Source organism: Anopheles merus, chromosome 3L (genome assembly GCF_017562075.2).
Source record: "Anopheles merus strain MAF chromosome 3L, AmerM5.1, whole genome shotgun sequence".
Classification (NCBI taxonomy): Eukaryota; Metazoa; Arthropoda; class Insecta; order Diptera; family Culicidae; genus Anopheles; species Anopheles merus.
The window spans coordinates 18,485,718-18,508,616 of record NC_054085.1 but is presented as its reverse complement, the minus strand read 5'-3'; the positions used below and the strand labels follow the sequence as shown (position 1 = coordinate 18,508,616).

Genomic DNA, 22,899 nt, shown 5'->3' with positions numbered 1-22,899 from the left:
CAGGGAATCGTTAGCTCTCTGTTAGCAAATGGGAAGCAATGGCACACTACAGCCACTCGTAGCACCTGTCTGATCAGTTTCGTCGCTAGGAAGGAAGGTTGGAAAACTAAAACAGATAGGGGTATTTTAACACCTTGCCTTGGTTTGTGGGTATGTGTGTGCGTGTGTGTGTGTGTGTGTGTGTGTACGGAACCTTAGTGTGTGGCCTGGGGAAGCATAATAAAACTGGTACCGGTAACACATTGGATAAATTTCATTTCTAGCAGCCTTGCCCTCTCTATCGCTTGCTTTGTCTTTCGATGTGGTGCGAATCGAATGCACGGTGTGTGTGTGAGTGTGTGCGCCCAAGGTGTGTTTTATAATCGGGTGAAATAATGCCACATACTTTTGGCACGCCGGTTTTGCTGTGGGCATACCCGCCATGCGGTGTCCGGATGGTGTCTTTCGGTCCCGGGGATCGGAAGGATTTACGGCCAATCACCGCAATATGGCAGTTTGGGGAGGGCATGGGCATTGTTATGGGTAGGTACTGTCGTTGTTTGGGGAGGTGAGGAGGGGGGGGGGTGGTTTGCGGGTTTTCGGTTGGTAGCTTTGGGAGCAATGGTCATAATTGCTCTTCGGTACGCAAATACTTTCTGAGGTTGGCTCTGTTTTGTCACTACGCCGCCGGTGGGAAGCTGTTCAATGGGGGAAGCAGAAGGTAATGCAGGGTAAAAGTGGCATGGAAATAGGGGTAGGGAATAGGTGTATCGTTTAAATGTAACTTTCATCTTTAGAAATATTTACTTTTTAATATTGAAATGAAACCCTTGTTGCAATTTATTTAAAATTGCAAAATTGTATGTGTAGAGTTGGAAAAGGTTGGTTTTTATACCTTGATACTAGACAGTTGCTGTAACTATTTGAACATAATTGATATATTTTAAATAACTCTTTCAATTTATTAAATTTCATTGTTCAATTATTTCGTCGATTATTTTATTTTTCTTATCTGACAATTTCCCAGACAATCTGCTCTCAGTAGCTCGCTCCAATCACGCATCAATTCGGTCGGTGTTCGAGTTGTTTTTACCCAAATCCCTGGAAATGCTTGCAGGGTTTGGTGTTGTTTGTGTTGTATAATTTTAGCGAAAAACCTTTGCCCAAAACATCAAAGCAAGAAGAAGTAAACAACAAGCGGCATTTACGATCGACCATCGAACGGAATGGTTGGTTACGAAGCTGACGCAAATCATGGGAAAATGAGATAAGTTCAGCAGCTGATGAGAGAGGAATGGGCTTTTGTTTTCGTTGAATAGGATTGAAAAAACGCGTACGCTTCAGCTCGATAAGGCACATTGGACAGCTGGCAGCGGTTTCCCTACCTGTGATTGATGATAAGAAATCAATCCAAGTCTTTTAGAACGCTTGCATGGGAATTGCGCTTTGTTGGCTTAATGAATAAACTGTGCTATTTTGTGTGTGCAAACGGAATGGAGGCGCCTGGCTACTCTCAGTAGAATAAATATCATCCTGCTCTTTGCGATTCGTATATTTCGCTTTGTTTTAGTGGTAAACAAAATCTTAAATCTTAAACCGTTAAAGGTGAACGCATATGTGCACCAAGCTATAAACTTTATTTGCCAACTTTCTCTTGCAACAGCCAACATTTTCAACGCCACCGTAACAAATGCTCCGTAAAGCCGTATTTAACGTTTCACGCGCGATTATGTTGGTGGGCTTTTGTTTACTTTTTATTTTAAAGAGAAATTAATATTTCACCACTCCGGCCCACTGTCCCTCCTCTCATCCATTAATTACCGTGCTCATGTGCTGGCTCAAAGTTCGCCCAAGCTTGGCGCGTTCCGGGAGGGATTAATGTGTCGGAAAATTAGGATACCAATTAGTGTGTATCGTTTTTTTTTGTTATTTGAGAAAACGGGAGAGTTTTTGTTTCCAATTTCAAACAATTCAAGCAACGAGTAGAATGGAGCATATTTTTTCTTTATTTAGCGTGGGCTTTTTGTTCGTGCGATACGCTTCGTTCGGCGCATCGCGTTGCCGTCCAGCAACCTAATCAGGTTACAGTTCAGCCGTTGCCCCCTTGGCAACCGTGAGAACCATTCTCCATAAAGCTCTTGCGTACTATGTGTGTCTGTGCGTGTACGATGCATCATGACGTAACCTAGTTTTCATTTCCAGGAAAGCTGAAAACGACCAAAAGAGATGAAAATTCAACTTTCACGTTTGTACGAGCAGGGCCAATATTTGTGCACCATAATTTAATTATAGCGGTGCGATGCTCCAAATATAATAAAAAAAAACGGTAGAAACAGTGAGAGCCTTTTATTTTGATTCCATATCCATAATCACGGGAATTAATCAAATTCATTGCGCTCATCAAACATTACGTGATTACGCGAGCGATGCTACAGAGGTGGAGACTGGAGCGAATATAGCGCAAACGAAATATGAAGAAAATGAACGGTAAAAAAGCCTCCAACCAGCCCGAAGTCGAAAAATTGATATTCCATTGAGCACAGAGTATAAAAAGTGTAAATCGAAGTACGAGCTGGGTCTATCCAGGGTATGCCGTTTGGCGAAAGGGTGAACGAGGTAATGAAATTCCAGCTTCATTCCCGGCTGGCTGAAGTAATAATGATCGATGGATCAGGCTTGGGGATTACGCATGGTAAAGCTACCCCGTTTATTTTCTTTCAATTGTACGGCACTGGGGCACTGCCTGACTTTTTATGAGTGGTTGCGACTCGTTTGTGCCCCCACCGGTGGTGGAAAATAAAACATATTTGCGCAAGCTACTGAACAGTGAATTTAAATTGTAATCAATTTCACAAACGAACGGCATTCGTCCACTGTGCGTGTGTGGAGAGAGAGAGAGAGAGAGAGAGTACAGAGAAAGCGATATGATAATAAAATAATAAAAAAAAACGGATATAAAATCAACATTTTAACACTGCACTTGGGCGCGCGGTAATGCATTTTTCCTTGCTCGCTGGCGGGCCCGCATCCAATGAACAACCATAATGCGATTAAGCACCTTCGATTTTATGAGCTAATAAATCGTGCGCTTCCAGCGATCGATGATGATATTGCCCGCGCCAGCAAACAGTGCAGTGCAAACAAAGGCACCCAAAAGAAAGGGATACTCTGGGTGCAAGAGGGCGATTATTTATTATAAGTACGATTCGGATTGGTGTTTTATTTCAATCCAGAATGGGAACAATACTGCTTTATATCTTTCTTTCTTTCGGATATTTCAATAACGCCATAATGGATGGTGGATAAATGGTGTGCATTTTTTGTTTTTTTTTTTAATTATTTGATACATTTTTTCTGTTTATTTGCAACTTAACTTCTGCCGTCCTTACAGAGCTGGTGTTGTTTTTCGCTTTTGTTTATGATGTTGGGGGCGCTTTTTCGTTTTGTCCTGTTGCGGCGTGCCATTTGTATTCTTTTGCCTTTTCTCATTGGTATCCCCTGTTTTTGTTGTTGTTGTTGTTCTTCTTCTTTGCCCTACTTTGTATGAAAAATATAAAATTTAGCTAAATAACCATTCCACAATTGCTTACCAACAGAGCCGGTGAGCCGTTTCGGGAATGGTTTGTTTCGCATGTGTGCCTTGTGCATGCTTTGCTTTACAAAGTGCCAAGTACCGAAGGTGCCTTTTCCTTCTTTCTTCCACTTTTTTGTTTACCTTTTTGGCACGATTAATGTGTTCCTGCAAGCACACGCCAGCAAACGCGTCAACCAAATATGTTTTGCAGTTTTTCGTTTGTTTGTTTACTTCTTTTTCGTTCTCTCTCTCTCTCTCTCTCTCTCTCTCTCTCTCGCTCTTTCTCTCTCTCTGAATTCAATCAATTTCACAATCCTATCTTTACGATTTGTTTTTGCTCGTTATCTTTTGTTTATTGTGTTGTCTGTTGTGTCGTAATGATTATTTAGAGTGTTTTTATAAATAGTTTCAGCTTTTATATAATTTGTGTAGTGTTGTCTGTTTTGTTTTTCCTGTTTTTGCTGCCATTACATGCGATTCGTTCGCTTGTTTTTTGTTTGTTTTAGTTTCTCCCTATGCTACGCTTAACACTCATCGGACACACTCTATAGATCTCTATGTTCGGCTTCACATATGTTTGTTTCTCGCTTTCTCCTTCCAGTTTCCTCATCGTACTAGCGTTTCTTGTTTTATGTTTACTCTTTTGCTTTGTAAAACGTTTATTGCTTTTTGTCAATTCTCACGATACTTGTTAGCGCGTCTTGTGTGTTTTTTCTTTCTTCTTTTCTATTCTATACTTGTGTGTTTTTGTGTAAATGTTTGCTTTTTTTTAAATTTTCCTTCTTCTGCATTTCTCTTCTCATTTTCGTTAATGTTTATGTGTGTATCACTCGGTGTGAAGGTATTTTTGTGTGTGTATGTGTGCTTTACTTATACCATAAAAAAACCATATGGGCGCTCTTCTCTTCGCAAAGGACTGCAATCGAGTACAAAACAAATCGCTTCTTGCACGGCTAGATATATACTATACAAATCCGCTCGTATAAATTCACAATTTGTTATACGTCTTCGTGTGTGCTGTCCGTGTGCTGTCTGTGCTTGTTGTTCAATTCCGTCCTATCCGCTTTGTTTTCAGAAGCCCGTTTGCGTATCACGTATTAGCATGTGTACATTTATGCGGTAAGTGGTATAAATCTTTCTGCAACGCTTATCACTATTTCACATGTTCTTTCAATGAGCGAGCAACACACAATTCCAGCCAGTTAGACAGTGTTTGGTTCTCACAAAAGAAAGCCAAGATTACCATAGGGTAAAGAAAATAATTACCTTTTTTTTAAATATTTTAACTGATATTATTTGTTTGTGTTGTTAAAAATCTGTCTGTCAGTTTAAAAAATAACAAATCGTGCAAAATAATAAACAAAAAAAGGACAGAAAAAAGGTATTTAAGTGAAGTTTCATTTCCTGTCTTAACCTACCGCCTTTCGCGCGTTGCCTGGTGCTGCTGCCACTGCCACTGCTATAATCATTAATATAATGTTTTCTTCGGCTCCATTTTATCTCACCACAGTTTCCTCTTCGCTACATTTAATTTACACATTTTTGCATAACCTAAACCTAAGGCCGTCGGTCCTCGGGAACACTACCCCTGGGTACACCACACCCCTTCTCGGCAACGATCCCCCATTTTTTTGTATTACTCACCGGCCATCATCGTTTTCTCTGACGTCACCTGTCACCGCACTTCAATCTTCATTTCATTTCACCATTCCTATGCTTCCCACCCTTACTGTTGTGCCATCCCCACTCACAAGACGCGGTTGTGCGTTTGCTGTTTTATTTCATCTCTGTGCTGCTATTCTGTCTGGTGTTTGAAGGATTATCCTTTTTTTGGTTTTTCTTTTCTTTGTTCCATTGTTTTTTTGCTGTTGCTTTGGGTTGCTGCTTTCTTTGTGCATTTCCAATGCAAATCATCGTTGCTTTAGCCGTTTGCCTGCTGCCCACGACCATTTTCCAGCCAAAAAGCATAATCCACTTGTGTACGTATATGTGTGTGTGTGTGTGTGTATATCTTTGGTTGTGACCATGAAAAAGGTGGAAAAGGTTGGGGTTTGCCTCCGCGGATTGTTTCCGAATTCCGATGCGCGTAATGGTTGTGTGAGGATGCGCGCGAGCCGACTTACCATGCAGCACTTCCGGAGATTTCGATCGGCTGCGGGGGTTGCCGAGTGATGATGATGATTGGCAATGCAGACATGAAACGAAGGGGGAAGAAAATGAACGGGAAAATTTTTCATTAAATAGAGATTACGGTGTACATGTGGGCTTACACGTCAGGTATTATTAGGAGACGGCCGAGTCTTTTTTTTTTTTTTTTGGTTGTCGTTGGCTTGATTGGCAGGATTTCGGTCTCTTCCTCGAGGAAGGAACAGTAAGCATAAGGCGCATAATGGTTCCGATTGGCTGCAACAGAGACGAAAGCAGCTTAGCATACGGAAAGGAAAGGGATGTTCTTGTACTCATTAAATTTGTTTTCCCTATTTTTCCCCTCTTTAGGTGTATCTGCAATCGAATCTTTTGCAAATAAACACCAATAACAATGAGCTCCGATTCGAGCAATTGCATGAAAAATGGCTCTAAATTAAAGTCGAACCCAACCAAATCGTTCATCGGTTGCGATGCGCACCGCTACCGGAAGACCCGGGGATAAGGGGAGAGAGAGAGAGAGAGAGACCGAACACAAAAATCCCCCGGAAGAACATCGACACATCCAAGCAAGCACTGCAGTAACAGCTGGTGCACGACAGAACAGCATCCGCCAGAAAACAGGAAAAATGTAGCAAAAAAAAGGGTGCCGTTATCCTTTGCCGTTTTCGACCAGAAAGGGGTTTTTTCTCTCTCTCGGTGTGTGTGTTTGTGTGTGTGTGCATATTTTCCACTTCCCCACTCTGGGCATGGTTTTTGGTGGAGTGAATGCTAAATCGAAATTAAATTATCATTCTCTCCGTTCTGGCTCCGTGTTTTCATCGTCGGCAAGGCGGTGGCAAGCGATTCGGCAAAGCTTTTTTTTTGCGCGTTGCCCAGGTGTTACCACCATTTCTCTGGTGGCCTTTAACTGGTGAAGGGATTTAGCCTCCTGTTTGCCGTTGTCTTGTAGTCGAGCTGCAGCAGCTCGTTTGTTCAATTTCTTCTTCACCAGCGCTTTTTCTTTCGCACCTTTTTTCAACACACACACAGTGGCAATGAAATTCGTTGCCGCAAACCGAAACGTCAACCGATGTTTTTTTTGTGTTTCGTCGACGGCAAAGATCGCCCGAACCGAATCGTTTGGCGTGAATCAAAGGCGCTCCGCAATCGATCGGTGTGGCCGTAAGTCAATATTGGACCATTTGTGAGCTCTGAGGAGGGTTGTTTTAGCTTCAGTCGGTCGTTTGGTGTGCATTTTGCGCTTGTTTCTTGATCAGAATAGGAAAGAAATCGAACATCCAGGAAATGCTGGTAAATCGCCATTTCATTAACTCGCCCGCGTCCCGCGCAGGCGAACACCGTGAGCCGTACTTCCCGCAAAACGGGGTTCAATCGGGCGGGCATTAAATTTTCATTATGAAAACTTTGTCCTGTCCCGTTTTGTTTGGGGATTGATTTTGGGAGAAGGGGTAAGAAAACCGGCCCCAAACGAAAAGGTTCCTTTTTTGTAGGGGATCCAAACAGCCAAAGCAACGCATTTTAATGAGAAAGTGTTCTGAAAGTAAGCAGCTTTTGCTGCTCTCTGCCTTTACCGAGACGAATTAGATCTCTATTTTTGCTAAATTATTTCTTGCTTATTTGGGTCAAAACAAAAAAAAAAAAGAAAGCTTCCGGTTGATTTTAGCAACCGTTTTTTCCTCCTCCGATATTACCCAGTTAGCATTACACGAAGTAGCATCGCGAAAAGCTTTCTGCACTTCCGGCTTTGTTTCTTGTAGTTGGGGATAAAAACGGCAGCCCATTATTTATTACCCATCCGAACGACGGGGGAAGATTTATTTCATAAAGCATTACTTAACGGTGCGCAACCCGGAAGCCTTCCGGGAAGTGCTGAGCTAATTCCTAATGCCCAGTTTCTTCGGAGTGGGGGATTTCTGTTTGCCTCCCATATGCTGTCACGCCAAACGCCATTGAGCAGAAACGATGGTGCAATGCTGTCCCGTTTCCGGCCGTTTTTCGCCAACCAATTGACAGGAAATGGGCATCGGTCTTATCGAGCTGCCACACAGCCCGCGCTACGCAACTATGCCTATCTACGCTGCTTGTCCGCTCATTTCCCGTCGCGCAAGTCGGGACTGTGGAGAGGGACAATTTTCTGATGAAAGGAACCAAGAAGGAAAAAGGAACAGAAAAATCGGAAGTCTCCCCCAAAAAAACCTTGCGTAGGCTTCATCAGCCCAGCGGCCCGATCGGCAATGGGCAAATGATAAATAATTCAAACGATGTCTTTTCCAACCGAATGAACCGTTTTGCGCTAGGACTGGTCTCCTCACCCTTCAAAAAAAAAAGCGGGAAGACAAACGTGTCCAGGTCGATAGGTAAAGAATCGAACTGGAACAACAGCGTGCGAAGAAACGAAGAAAAAAAAAAGAATCCCTCCCCGGATAGACAACACCCGATTGAAACAAAGACGGACAGCAGAGTAGGTTTGCTCGAATGGGCCCAAATCGATTCCCCATTTGCTCCCCCTACCTCGGCTCCTCGATCGATCCAATTCTGAATGCTGCGCCATTTTTGGAGCCTCTTCCGGGTAATATCGATTCACCCATCGCCACGGTGATGTAGCCCACGGTGGGGCCCTGGGATGAAAGCTATCCCTGGTAACGGAGGCAATGCGCATTTCGCACCGTTCTCGTTCCCTCGTGCTCGTGCGTCCCTAATGAGCTCGCAGAACGATCAGCTCGCACGTGTGCTGCACGCGCTACCGCTAGCGAGTGGAGCCCGATTGTCTGGGTAGAACAAGCAGCGGGAGGTGCTCCAAAGGTTGGGCTGCTGTGGGGTTAAGGTTTCGCCCCCTCGGCCCTTTCCGGGGTCGGCGCTGGGTGTCGATGATGTGTTATTGAATTAGAGCGATACTAATTTGCGCAATAGGCTGCCACAGATGGGCTGCGCGTGGTTGAGCCAATTCCGGCGAAGTTTTCGCAACGCCAAGATGATCTTCTAATGACTGACTCGAATGCTGTTACAGGCGCGCAGTTGTTCTTTGCTGCCCACTACGGTGCCAGACAATTATAGGTGAAGAGGGGGACCCAAAGATAAGTGCTGATTATTTCGTGATTATGGTTGTTGGGCGGTTTAGTGCGAACAGCATAAACACTTTACCAGGAATTGCAGGTATCCGAGGAAACGGTTCCAAGCGCCACTCATTATGTTTATTATGATTTTATCGCTCTATTTCGCTGTCCGTTTGCAGTAGGAGGAAATATTTCATGTTCAGTGGCAGAAAACTTTCTCCACTGAATGCCGGGAAGATCCCGGGGAAGCCAACTAACTTCCGCCACCGTGTAGCTTAACAAACCACAAATCAAAAGATTATCCTTCCATGCTTCCCCCCGTACTAGTCCAGCTAGGGGCTAACAAAGGCGAGCTGCAAATGAAGTTTTGCCCGTTTGAGCCGGTGAGCATCTGTATAAATTACTTTCCATTCAAATAAGGCTCAGAGATTTTTCCTGTGTCGTTTTTTTGCTTTCTTCCGGATGCCCTGGTGTTGGGGAAGTTTTCTAAGGCCTCTATTGCGCACAGCACTACGTAGCAAAAAAATTGTGCAAAAATCCGGAAGCAATACACACGGCTGTGGGAGGGCTCCGAAACAGAAAAGAAATGCTTTTCAATTTGGTAGTATAAAGGCGAGATCCTTCTTTTTTGCGCCGAGCGTTGGGTTTTCCTTTTCTAACCATATCCCCCATAATGTTAAGCTTTAACTTCGGGAAGGCAAAGAAAGAAAGGAAGCAAAAAATGACACCCCCCCACCGGACGTAAAGATTCAATCACCTGGGGTAAAATGGGACGGTTTCGGTACCGTTGTAAACGAGAGCCGTAAGGTGGCGATGAAACAAATTTCCGTTCGCATTCATTTCCTGCACCGCCGTAGTTCTTCATAATAAAGCAACGCACCGTTTCGTCGCATTGGTAATCTTTTGCCATCGTCCTGCTGGGGTTTTTTGTCGCTTTTTCTTGCAGCACACAGGTGGCCAGTTCAACTCCCCCCCACGCCATCACGAACGGGGCCCGTGTTGAAAAGAAAAGACGTGACAAACGTGAAAATGCGAAAGCGAGAGTAAATAAAAGATACATCCAAGTCGTTACATATTTATTAAGATGTAGCGGGGCAATAAGATCCGGGACTGGGATTGGGGTGGCCCGGAATGGTGCGCACCCAACGACGCCGCACTGAGAGGACAGTCATCCTCGGTTGGGTCCATTTGTCGGAAGATTTATCGCCCGAAGCTACTACTTATTAGGCGGTGTGTGTGTCGTTTGAGGTTGCAGCCTTCGGTGAAAGTCACCAGCTTGAGCTAAAGCTTGAGTTCCGGGGTTTTGAGCTTTTCCCTCTTCCCTCAATGCACGCACCGCTCGCAGCTCAATTCCATCACAATAACTCAAAACGAGCGTGCAATATGTGGGGTTGTATTTTGTGCTTCTTGTTACGGCTGGAATGCTACGTTCAGTCCACGCAAAATATGCTATTCATCTCCCCAGCCACACTCGGTCAGTCTGCAAAAGGTCGTGATGACGGACGGTCTGGGTATATGGCTTAAGTATGTGACAATGGTTTCGGTCCATTTGCACGGCTGTCATAAAGCGCCCGTTTGCTCAAAAGCGGCGATTCAGCAACGTGGAACGAAATATGATCGACAATGGTTTTGGGGCTTAACATTTCGTTAACAGCGCGATTTAGTTAATGGGAAAATTTGATTGGTAAAATACAGGTAATGGTCAGTTTCTGAACAGTAGCAATAAATGGGTGTGCATTAAATAGGAGAATAACGCACTTAAATGCGTGTGAATCGTTAGTGTCGTTGGTAAGTCTACCTTATTGTATCTCAAAAGTTCTGGGTTCGATTCCTGACATAAACCACGCATCAACTCTTTTGTCTCTGCTTGTCGAAAATTTCTTTTTCAGACCATTCCAAATAATGCAACACTCTTCTCGCCTTTACTTACCGGATGAGGGAATTTCAGACGGCGCTCTCGAACTCCAGCAGTGGCGTGACGCTGCTGGTACTTCTTCGCCCAGTGCAGTAGCCCCGGTGACGTCGGCCGGTCTAGAGTCATACGAAAACGATGTGTGGACGGGAGAGAGTGGTTCGCTTTTGCTGCTGTTGCTGCTGTTGCTGCTGCTGCGGTTGGTGTTGATGCTGGTAGTAGTCGAGCGATTCGTAGTGGTCCGTGGTAGAGTGCCCACTATTCGCACCGCTCAGATCGCGACCCGTTGCCGCCACACTCCCATACTTCAGGTCCTCCTTTACGGGCAGCGGAAGCTCCCAGGGTGCCCGCAGCGTACGGTACTCGTGCACCAGCGACTGCTGCTGGGCTAGGTAGCGCTCCAGCTCCAGCTTGTCCACCTTCTGCGGTACGATCAGCTCCGTAACGCCGGACCGGCGCCGCGGATCGTCCTCGTCGGCGAGCAGCTGCTTGCGGCGCTTCGACAACCGCAACACGTACAGCACGCTGGCACCGGTCGCCAGCACGAGCAGAATGCTCAGCACCGCACTAATCACCGTCACCAGATGGGTCGGACAGTCGATGTCGCTTTCGGTCATCGCGCGCAGCAGATGGCGCGTCCGCCGGCCATCCTCCAGCCGATCGCACCCGATCTCGTCCCGATCGACGTACAGCGGGCCGTGGTGTGATCGTGGCGGCAGCAGATTCTCCGCCTGCTCCTGCTGCTCCTCCGGCTGGGCGGCGGTAATCAGTGCGGCGGCCGCTGCCGCCGCCGGCACAATCAGCCGAAAGTCGCCGGCCTCATGCAGGCCGTAGCCGGTCGTAAGCCGCCACAGCCACAGCAGGGAGCAGTTGCAGACGAGCGGATTGCCCCCGAGCTCGAGCCGGTGCAGCCGGTCGAGCGGGAAGTGTACGGCGTCGAGCCGGATCAGCGCGTTGCGGCGCATCGAAATCTCGGCCAGGTTCGGGTTGCTGTGAAACAGTCGCAGCGGTAAGCTCGCAAATGATGGATTATCGTCCAGGGTGAGAATCCGCAGGGCCGCATTGTCCACGAACGCTCTGGTTGGTGTGGGAGAATGAGAAAGAAGCAGGGAGTTAGTGCTGGTGGGAAGGTGATTTATCGTTCCCACACCCGTGCGGGCGAGAGGGAAACAGCCGAAGCCGACCGGCTCTGACACAAATGAAGATGTACGATTGGAATTGCTAACGTGACGCAGAAAAGGGGGATGTCCACTTTCGGGATCTAATCACTTTCCAGCACGTTGGACATGATAGAACTCCGGTGGTTGTGGTTTTCCACAGCATGTGCGCAAAAGTTTCTCCGTCGCTGGACAAAGAAACACTTTGGGTTGAGTTTTACGTCAAAAGGTAAAGATGGAATTGTGTTTTCGTGTTCGAGTACATCATTCCCAAAACGAAGGTAATGGTTCAAGATGGGTGCGTAAGCATGCGAGCATCCAATCCATCGTTATACATTTGATGAATGTTTGTTTTTCATTTACAATATCCCTAAAGCAAAAGCATTGATCGATCGATGAACGAGTGTGTCTCACTATTCACAAAAAACCTTGAAGATTAACTCCAGCTACTCTACGCTGGAACGTGTCATTTTAAAACTCTTAACACAGACACATAGGTACAGAAAACAAGATTGTTCTTGTGTCCAGTGTAGTTGCTCGCCCGCTTGTCTGGAAGCTCTAGGCCTTCTCGTCAGACCCTCATTCCTTGCTGTCGTCCGGCCAAGCTGTTACTTTTACAGCAGCCGAACGTGTCACAGCTAGGCCTGGACGGTACGGCTGCTTCCGTAGAGCAGGTTTGTAACGCTTACGGCACCCTCCAAATGACACTGAACTCCAAAAGGGGATTGGAGATGATGGTGCTTAAATAGTGTCCACTGGATCCAGGATTTAGTACAATGTAAGGTAACGTTCACTTAGTCCCAGATTGCCATGTCCCCAGGATGAAGTTCTCTTCTCTGGATGTTTGGGGAAATAGCCGCGAGGAACACTTGTGTGTAAGATTGGAGCAAATACTCCCGTAAACATATTGCTACAAATTACAACAAAAAAAAAAACAGTCTATTTGAAGAGGTCCCATAAGCTGTGCTTTTGAAAAGCTCTGCTAAATTAATTTTTAATGAGTCGAATGGATGTGTGAGTCTCCGCGACCGTGCGGACGATAGGCGATAATTAATCATCCTAGTGTCATCCATGCTTCAGGGCTTTTTCGGAACACACAAAAAAAATCAGCATTAGTCTTCAAAAAACAAAAAAAGCAAACATCGGCTCCTTTTGTGGCCACCGCTGTGGATCGATACGGCCGGAGAGCCTGCTCGGCTGCAGATAAAGCAAAACACGAACACGATGACACAGGCGCGCTTACGCTACCCGCTTCCGGACAAAACACCTCAATCTGTGTGTGCCGTGGCGAACACTGTTACATGGCCGCACTGTTGCTTATCGTAGCGCCCCCGGGGTGGCCTCGTTCCCTCGCCCCCCCCCCCCCCCCCCCCCGGGACACAAAGAGAAAGGACTCTCCTAACAATATGGCCACCGGCACCAGATACGTAGCAGTACGATGCGTACGTGTACGATGGGCTTTTTTTGTACCCATTACGCTCCGTACCGCTCCGGTTTTTTGGGGAGCAGCTACATGCCGGTGCTGGGGCACAGAACACATCCACTCATCAACGTCAGCGTGTGACAGTGGAGATTAAAATCTTCCCACTTTCGCCTCCCGGGAAGCGAAATTGCGTTGTGAGCGACAGGGGCATCTTGACGGCTTTCGGTTCTTTCCCCTTTGTATGTGTGTGTGTGTGTGTGTGTGTGTGTGTGTGTGTGGATGAGTTGTAATTTAATGAAAGTGACTTTGGTGTATCCCAAGGCCCTTGATGGAGGGCCCCGTGTCCCCAGCCGAGCGTACTGTGGTCATGATAATGCGACCCACAAACGCACCCTCCCGGGCAGCTGCAGTTCCTATGCGTGTGTATGAGAATGTAATTAAAATTCAAACCCCCCCCCCCCCCCGTTTCGAACCAGAAAAGGTTACACATCTTCATTTGTGCTGAAATCATACGCCAGTTCACGGACACACACACTGCTACTTACCTCGCATCGATGCGCTGCAGCCGATCGAGCCGGTCGAGGTGGAGCTGCTGCAGCTGGAACAGGTTCAGAAATGCGACCGCCGGCAGACTTTCGAAGTAGTTTCCGCTCAGCGATAAATACGTTAAATTACACAATTTTGATAATTGCAGTGTTGGCACAACCTGTGAAGGTGGAGACAATGCACGGTTGGTGAGTGTGAGGATGGGGATGGGGCAAAGGATGCAGCAGCATACGAATACGCACGAATGGCGCGATTGTCGCTGTGGGATGCCCCCGCCAGTGAAATCACTCATTCTATAAATTATTAATTAATTAAACATTCAGTCCGGCGGCAACGGCACCGTGCACTGCGGCCGAACAAAATGTATGCGCGCGAACGGTCTCGGACTATAGCGCGCTCGCGCTGGCCGCACCGATAAAGCCAGCCGATGTTGTGTCCGTGGGCTGCACAAACACGCCAGGTCACACACATTACCCCTTACTAAACCCCGGCCAGTCGATGCGACGCGATGACTTTGGCAGCAAATGTATTGTTTCTGTTCGGCTGGTGCGGTCGGGATACAGACACACACGGGATAGTGTTGGCCCGGTTCCGGGTGCAGATTTCCGGGCCCTCCTTTTGCAGACAACATCATCATCATCATCAACATCCTCAGCGCACGGATCGGATCGGGATGGCAGCACTAGCAGCGGCGTCGGGGGTAGACAACTAGCCTTCCGGCCATTGACCGTTTGCTCCGGTTGCGGAGTAATTATTCGAGAATGATTTATGTAAATTGTATGAGTTTGCATATTTTATGTTGTGCGCGAGAGCGCCAGAGAGAGAGAGAGAGAGCGAGAGAGCGGTTCATGTGCGCGCTCTTTGTGCTTTATTGTTGCACTGGGTTGGGTTTTGAACGCTACGGGGAAAAGGTGATCGGATGCGCGTGTGTTGTAGGAACGTAGCGGAGGGATGGACCAAACTAACGCGGTTTCCGCGGGTGGATCATGTGGAATGGATTTTGCGGACGAAGCCGAGTTTATGGTGATTTTGTTGTTTGTCCCCTGTTCACGAAAGGGGAACGGAGCGAAGGACAAGGCCATTTCAATGGAATTGACCATAATGTGGTGTTAGAGCGAATGGTTTCGGCGGAGAAGAACGGAGGTTCAAAGGCGACCGTCGGGCAACTGCGGGGCATTATGTCGTGTCGATACGGTACGGTGCACGGACAATAGGACAAAGTAGTAGCGCCGTAGTGCAATGTTTACCTTCATACACAAGGGGGAAAATGTTATGCCTGTGTGTATGGGTGTTTTTGTGAAAATGTGCACTTCGTTAGGAAGTATTAACATCCAATTTTTGTGACTTGCAGGTTTTTGCATTTTGTCTTGACGGGAAGGAGATCAAAATCTCGATCGCTTGACTACGCCAACGACATGGTTTTCCAAGTCAATTTCGAATGTAAATATTGTTATTCACCGCATCCAAGATGTTTTTCAACAGCTGTCAAATGGTTTATTTGTTTCAAAATGAAATTTCAGTTTTAATACATGGTTTTCAACACATAACAAAGAACTGTCAAACTCAAACCAGCTTTAGTCGCGTTGAAAATCATGCTGTAGAAATTGAAAATTATTGTGATGGAAATGAAATGTCAAATCGATGTTGTAGCATCCATGCTATCGCGTACCAGCTTAAGACATGAATGCTAACGAGCGGGGAAAAACACTGCTCATGCGTCCCGTGCTTTACTGCACATGCGGTTCCGTGTTTTACCATGGTGGTCGTACCACTCAAGTAGGTCATAAACAAGGAAGACCTAAAGAGTAGGTCATAAATAAGAAAGAGAAATTAGCGTAAGAAACACATTAGAGCTTAAGTAAAACATTGAAAGTGTAAAAGCCCACCAGGAAGGCGAGCCACTTGACAAATATTCGTTCGTCAAAGCGCGTCAAGTTGCGAAAGAGAATGTTACGCGCGTAAACATCTGGTGGACAAATGTGGCCGAACTTTCGTAAGATGGCAGTATAAATAAAGCTACTAGAACAACAAATCGTCGATCACTTCGATTGTAACAAGGTCAAGTTCGAAAAGTTACCGCACAAATCGCTAAGTGCTAATTCAGCTCAGCCCCCGACCGATGTCGCGAGCCAGACCGAACCAACAACACACCACAATGTGGAACAACATTTTGCATGCGGTGAATAACAATGTTTACATTCAAAACTGGCTTGGAAAACCCTGTATTATCAGCGCAAACAGAAGTTCAATGTTTGGGTCAATGGAAACGCTTATAATTGAACAGTGACTTACAAAATTTACTGGATTCAAAATATTTTTAATATATCATCGCTTAATTAAATATGTACGCTTAGCCTTTTTTACAAACATTTGAAGAAACAGGGTAACTGTACCAGTATTCGATAGTGTACCTGATGTCGGCAGGGTAACTAAAAACGTGTAATTACGCAAAAACGCGTTGAAAATAGTCTCCACACATATTTTTTAAATAGAGATATACTCATTTGATATTCATAAACGATGTTTCACATAATCTCTTTACATATTTTTCAAAATATCAAACAAACTGTGCAGAGTTAACAATTTTTGGGCAGATTTGCTGTCAGCCAATAGTTTGGCAGGTTTCACTATTAAGAGATCCAGAGCACTAACACATTGAAAGTGTGGTTTTTATGAAAGATTCTATGGTTGTAGAATTTATTCCAGCACGTATAGTCAAATTACCAAAAAAAAAAAAAATATCCACTTTAAATACTGCCGAAAATAGGTGCACGGTAAAGTTTGACAGACCAGTGCTGTGGGCTCCTGCCGAAACTTGAAACAAAAACACAATTTTGATTTTGCTGAATAATCATTTACAACATGACCAGCACACTAAAATGCGTATGTCGACACATAAAACGACATCCCAGGCCAAGATCTATTAAGGAGAACAGGTTGATGCAAAGCCCGTTGCTAGGTTGCCATTTTCAGCTCGCTTTTGACAGTTTCATGAAAAAGTGTTTACAAACAAACGGCTAATAGTTAACGCGGAAAAATGGGTAAATTCGTCCATATTGGAAAGATTATATTGGTTAAATTTCTTGCGACCAACCACTTCTGGAGAGTAAGGAGAAGTAATTGCAGCCTACGCTGTATTCAAAAACATTGATAACCTTTTATTGTTTGCCATTCTGTGACCTAGCACAGAACAAACAGCCCAGCACATGTTCCAACTGGCTAAAAGAAGTCCTATTTACTTTCAATTAAACACTGAGAGTAAAATGAAACATCCAATCGGCACACACTGGTCCAATATGCACACCGTCCTTTGCTTAAAACCCGGCGACGGATGATAAAGAGTTCCTTGGATTGTATCAGCCATGTAATATTCTAATTGGATTCTAATTTTTGTAATATTCTAAAAGGAAATGAGGGCAAAATGCTGAAGAAAACTCTTATTCACTCCATAGCAACGTCCATCGCTACACATAAACAATGTTCAATTTAACTGTCAAAATTTTCCCATGGCTTTCTGTCAATTTACGCTAAGCGCATTGACCTGTTCTCTTTCAAAGATCTTGTCCCAGCCAGTCGGAGCCGTACTTTTTAGCCGTCAGACTGTCTCTTTTCTTCAATGCCTACATTGTTTGTAACTCACATCAAAGAGACTGTAAAAACTGCCCAAAATGGGCAACATAAAATTAATGATTTGTGTACTTTTCCGAAATACTCATCAATCTTAGGATAGTGAGAGTGTAAAACTGTTTCAAACATTTTTGTTTACCTTTTGGCATTGATTAAAACATTTACCGACCCGTATTCGCGTTGCCGAAAATAGCAGCACAGCCTGCCGAAAATAGGACCAAACTGTCGAAAATGGGAACAAAAACAGTGTTTGCATTTTCACGAATATCTCTAAAAAATACATTTCAATCGGCAAATCAAAAATAGTACAACATAATACGATAGTTTATCGTTCAAAATAATGTCACTTTCATAAAAAATAATAAAATTGTACCAGCAGTTTTAGTGAAACTGCTGCACTAACCTGCCCAATCACTGGTACATTTACCCTAGCTTTCATCAATGTAAATAAAAGAAAGCAAATGCTTGACATGTAAAAGTAGAATAAGAGTTCAGAAATTACAAAGCTCTTTCCACATCTTCTTCATATGTTGATCTTAGCCACCATTAACTTGTGTACATCGAAATGTGGACTGATTACTGTGGACTGATTGCTCAATTTACTGGACTTTTTAATGTACTAGTTAATTTGGCCCAGTTACAGGGTTATGTAAGATAGTTTTAAGGGTATTTAATAACTTTAGGGTGTGTGTTAAGGATTTTTGAAAAGGCAATGCAAATGCCAGGTGACATTTAGTTCCAAGGGATGCATTAAAATATACTGATTCAAAATTCATACCGATCCCGGGACTAATCCAGAACCCATGTCCATCCTGAAATTTTTCAGAAATCGTTCTGGTACTGGAACTGATTTCAATCCCATATAACGTCTGAACTCACTGCTTGAACTTCGATTCCCTGCCAACTGTTGAATTTGTGCTTTTTAGTTGGCACGCTTTTCGTTACAAAAAATTACTGAAATTTTTCTCGGCATACCATGAGATTTTAATATTTTTTCAAAACCCGAGTTTTCCATCCAAACGCATGCTTTGTAATTGAAATGTCAGCCAACAATCGAGCGGTCAATTCAAATGTATGCCATCAAAAAAGCATTCAATTATTGAATTCTGACTGAATGTGTTAAAATTTGTCATAAACCTGGCCATGGAACTTATCATAACCTTTAACCGGTCTTTCAACTGATCCTGACACCATACCGATCGTGGAATCGATCCCGATCCCATACCGCAGTGGTCTCCAACCTTTTAAGGATCACAGTTCAATTGGCTTTGAAAACAGATTGGCCGCGGATTACATTTTGTGGACTTAGAATCTTTTTGATAAAAATATGTTGAAATCATTTTCTAGACATTCCTGTTGAAATGTTTATCTCGATTATGGCGAAAAAATACATGATGTGTAGTGTATTAAACTTTTCTATAAAAAAAAAAACAATTCTTTCGCGGACCATTTCTTTTCACGCCACGGACCACAGCTTGGATAACTGCTACAAAAACCATACCGGTCCTGAACTCATAACGATACTGGAACCGATCCTGACCCCATGCAGATTCTGTTACATACGGGTACTGGAACTAATCTCAAACTCATACTGCTTGCTTTTATAATTCGGGACTTGAATAGTATCTGAATCTGTCTCAATCATGGCACTATGCATTGTATGGATGTAAACTAAACAAAAATCATCCAAGCTACCGCTGGAAAGTAACGCTGATCAGCCTTTACTAGAATTTTATAATAGAGATTTTAATTCTTCTTAGGAGTTGCATGGAACACCCTATCGAACATTTGAGTATTTGATTATTCATTTGAAAGCCTCGGATGGCTTGTGTGACTCTTCATGATAATTAAAACCTTAATTATAACTTTAACTAAGGTAGATTCATCTATATCCATAGGCGTAACACCAATTGTATGTTCAATGACTGAAGAAACAATCATTCCATTAGCATAAAAACATATTAAATGGAGTAAAAATGGCTCGAGACATTCGGTTTGGTGCAGCTGTGCCATCAATTCCGTGCGCCACTGTATGCTAGAAATTGATAACGCCGTCGCGAAGTCGTCTGTTAAAGAAAAATTTGCAATTACTCTCCCGCAATCTTTAGTGCTATTTCTTCGCTCATCATGACTGCTTGGTGTACAGTTAGTACTGCCAAAGGAAACGATACACGGCCAGCACTGTCTGGCTTTGGCTACGAAATGTTCTCCGCGCAGTTAGACTATCTCCAGAACAAGCTGCTCGAGGTGGATGCAACCGTTCAGGGGATAGGTGAAAAGATTGGACACAATCTAACCACACTCCAGGAGCAGTCGAGTAGAATGCTTGCCCAGCAGACAGCCTGTACGTCCCAGCCCACTGTGCAGACTACCCCCCAGTCGTCTACTCCCGTACGATCGTGCAAGGAAGCGTTGCCAAGGATATCGGGCCAAGGTATCTGATACAGCCGTTCGAAAACGAAACCGCGTTTGATGGGTACTGCGAGCAGAGCCGCTTTGGAGGAGGTTGGTTGGTGATGCAGCCGCGGTACGATGGGCTGCTAAACTTTCAGCGTGGCTGGAGCGAGTACGTGAACGGGTTCGGAAGCGTGGTGGGTGAGTTTTGGCTCGGTTTGGAGCGCGTGCATCGTCTGACGGTGGCCCGATCGCACGAGCTGATGGTGGAGCTGGAAGATTTCGCTGGCAATTACGTGCACGCACGGTACGGACAGTTCGAGATTGGCAGTGGGAAGGACCAGTAGTCGCTGAAGAAGCTGGAAGATTACTCGGGAACGGCTAGCGATTCGTTGGTGTATCACAGGGGGATGAAGTTTACAACGCTGGATCAAGACAATGATGCTAAAGCGGATTCGAATTGTGCAATCTCTTCTGGCGGTGCTTGGTGGTACAAGCAATGTTACTATTCTAATCTTAATGGTGTGTGTACATGAACGAAAAGAGTTTGACAGCAATCGTTTGGTATTATTACCAAAATTCCACCTCTGGTATGGCGTACTCAAGAATGATGATTCGTGAAACTTAGGGGATGAATTATTTTTTGTGAAATAAACATTTATACAACCTTGTGCCTTCGTATGCTGCTTGAACTTTCAACATGTTTCAACAAAATAGGAATCATTTCGACGGACACACTTACTGTAAGATTATTGTCAACGATGTCGAGCGCCTTCAGCCCGCTGAGCCCGTGGAACGCCCCGTAGTCCAGCTCGGTCAGTATGTTGCCGCCGAGCCGGAGCGTACGCAGCTCCCGCAGCGCCACGAAGCTATCGTTCGCGATGTACTCGAGCAGGTTGACGGAAAGGTCGAGCAGCTGCAGCCGCTGCCCGAGATGCTCCAGGTTCCGCTCGTACGGCACCTCGAGCAGCTGGTTGTTCTGAAACGACAGCACCTCGAGCGAGTACAGGTGGCGCAGCGTGCTCGGCTCCAGGCTGGTCAGCGCGTTGCCCTCCAGATCCAGCTCGATCAGATTGCGCAGATCGTGAAAGGCGGCCGGGTGTATCGTGTCGATGCGATTGCCGCACAGCTTGAGCGTTTGCAGCCGCTGCAGCCCCCGGAACGCGTCCTTCGGTATGGAGACGATCGCATTGTCGCTGAGATTGAGCGTACGCAGCGCCTGCTGCGTGTCGAAGTTGCGCGACCCGAGCGCCTCGATCCGATTGCCGGCCAGATCGAGCACCTCCAGCTTGTAGTAGAAGGTGAGCGTAAAGTGCACGTTGGTGATCCGGTTCGCGGTCAGGTTGATGTAGCGCACGTCCGGATTGAGCTGGATCGGGACGACGTCCAGCCCGGCCCCGATGCACCACGTCCGCACGTTCGGGTCGCCCTCGCAGGTACATATCGACGGGCAGAACGTGTACACCTGCTGCAGAAACACCAGCAGCACGAGCGTGGACGAGTAGATGATGACGCGACTGTTTGCCTTTAGCGGCACCATGGTGCCGCTCTGGGGTTGAGTTCGGCTTCCGACACCGGGCACTGGTCGGTGCGATCGGCACTGTTTCCCTTGCACTTGGAGACACGGATGGGGTTTGCTCTGGCACGGTCTCTCTCTCTCTCTCTCTCTCGCGCTCTGTTTAACCGTGACGAACGTGATAGAAAACTGCGTACAAAAATGCTAATTAAATCTACCGTCTCGTGGACACAACCGTACTGTTGATGGATCGAGTGGATCGTAGCCTATCGACGGGCCACTTGCTGGTGACACTGGACGTCATCGTCATCGTCCAACACGCGCTTCGTAACGCTGTACGCCAACACCGGAATCAACCCGTTGCCCGTTGCATCTTCGCACTCAAGCCTTGACCGGACGGGGTGGGTTGGTTCTGGAAGGAAAGAGGAGCAAGAAATGAAATCGTTAGTGAGCAACATAGAGAGCGCATTGCTGCTAGAGTGGATAACAACCACGCCGCCCGCTCGGTGCGTGCTATCCATTCCGGTGATTAGATGTTTAAATTCAACTAATTAATTTTATCTGCTTCAGCGTCGAAATGAAAGCAGTGGAACCAGAACGACAACGGGGACACACTTCAAGGCAACGCTGGTGACGCGCTTCACGCTTCGGGGTTGGATTGTCGCTAACCAGTCTGAGCGAGTATGAAACCCGCATTTTCCAAACCGTGGTATCGGGTTCTAGGCAGCCCGCCAACCGCTTTGACTGACAGCTCGATTTGACATCTGTTCATCTGGGTGCCTGTCACGTCCAGCCGGACGGGGAGAGTGCGGAAGAATTTCTTCCTGAGATTTGTTTTCTGCCACCGTCCCGTGTGCGGGTGTCGCTGAACCGTTTTTCTCGCTCATTGCACCCTCCCCGGGAGAGGAGCAGGAAAAGGTAGATGGAATGGAAGGGTACCACTCTTTCAAGTGTGACCCGTAATCGGATTAAACCATTTGCTCGGGGCAGAAGGATGAGTACCGGTCCTCCGGTGCTGGAGGACGCTGGAAGACGGATCTGTTAACTCTCGCTAAGGAACAGCTGTTTCTGCTAAAGCCCGTTTTAAATGGTGGAGCTCTTAGTTCCCTTCTCTCTCTCTCTCTCTCTCTCTCTCTCTCTCTCTCTCTTTCTTCTTTCAGTGCATCTACCACCGCTGCCAGCGCTGTCGTTGATGTGGAAGTAGTAACATTTTGACATTTTGGAATGTTGTGTTTCTTCTTTTTGAAGCAATCCCCGGTGGGGGAATACCGTTCGGAAGATTGGTTGCACTCTGTCGGCAGGGTTTAGGGGTGACGTTGTTCCTAAATGTTGCGCGTTCTTTAATTAAGGCTTTTGGGGAAAAGTTTAGAAATTAATTTTGTATAGCTTGCACACTTTACAGGGTTTCCCATGGTTTATTGGTCAGTTCCCATGATTTTTTGGTGCGTTACCACGATTTTTTGATCATATCCCATAGATTTTTGGTTCGTTCCTATGATTTGTTGTTTTTTTCCGGTTGGATATCAATACAATTCGACCAAAAAATCCTTGGAAATGGCCAAAAAATCGT

At 45.7% G+C, this 22,899-nt stretch overlaps 1 protein-coding gene across 5 annotated transcripts in view; it reads right to left on the bottom strand.

Annotated features, from left to right (window-relative positions):
- Positions 1-3,797: 3,797 nt before the first annotated feature.
- LOC121599248 (leucine-rich repeat neuronal protein 3-like) overlaps positions 3,798-22,899 on the bottom strand; it is an 89,245-nt gene continuing 70,143 nt past the window's right edge. For all 5 annotated transcript variants that reach the window (XM_041926910.1, XM_041926911.1, XM_041926909.1 and 2 more), the window contains 4 exons: positions 20,556-21,741; positions 13,792-13,952; positions 10,685-11,743; positions 3,798-5,705 (listed from right to left, as the gene is read on the bottom strand). In XM_041926910.1, the coding sequence (XP_041782844.1) occupies positions 10,792-11,743; positions 13,792-13,952; positions 20,556-21,353 (1,911 nt within the window). In that variant the 5' untranslated portion in view covers positions 21,354-21,741 and the 3' untranslated portion in view covers positions 3,798-5,705; positions 10,685-10,791. The remainder of the gene's footprint in view (positions 5,706-10,684; positions 11,744-13,791; positions 13,953-20,555; positions 21,742-22,899) is intronic.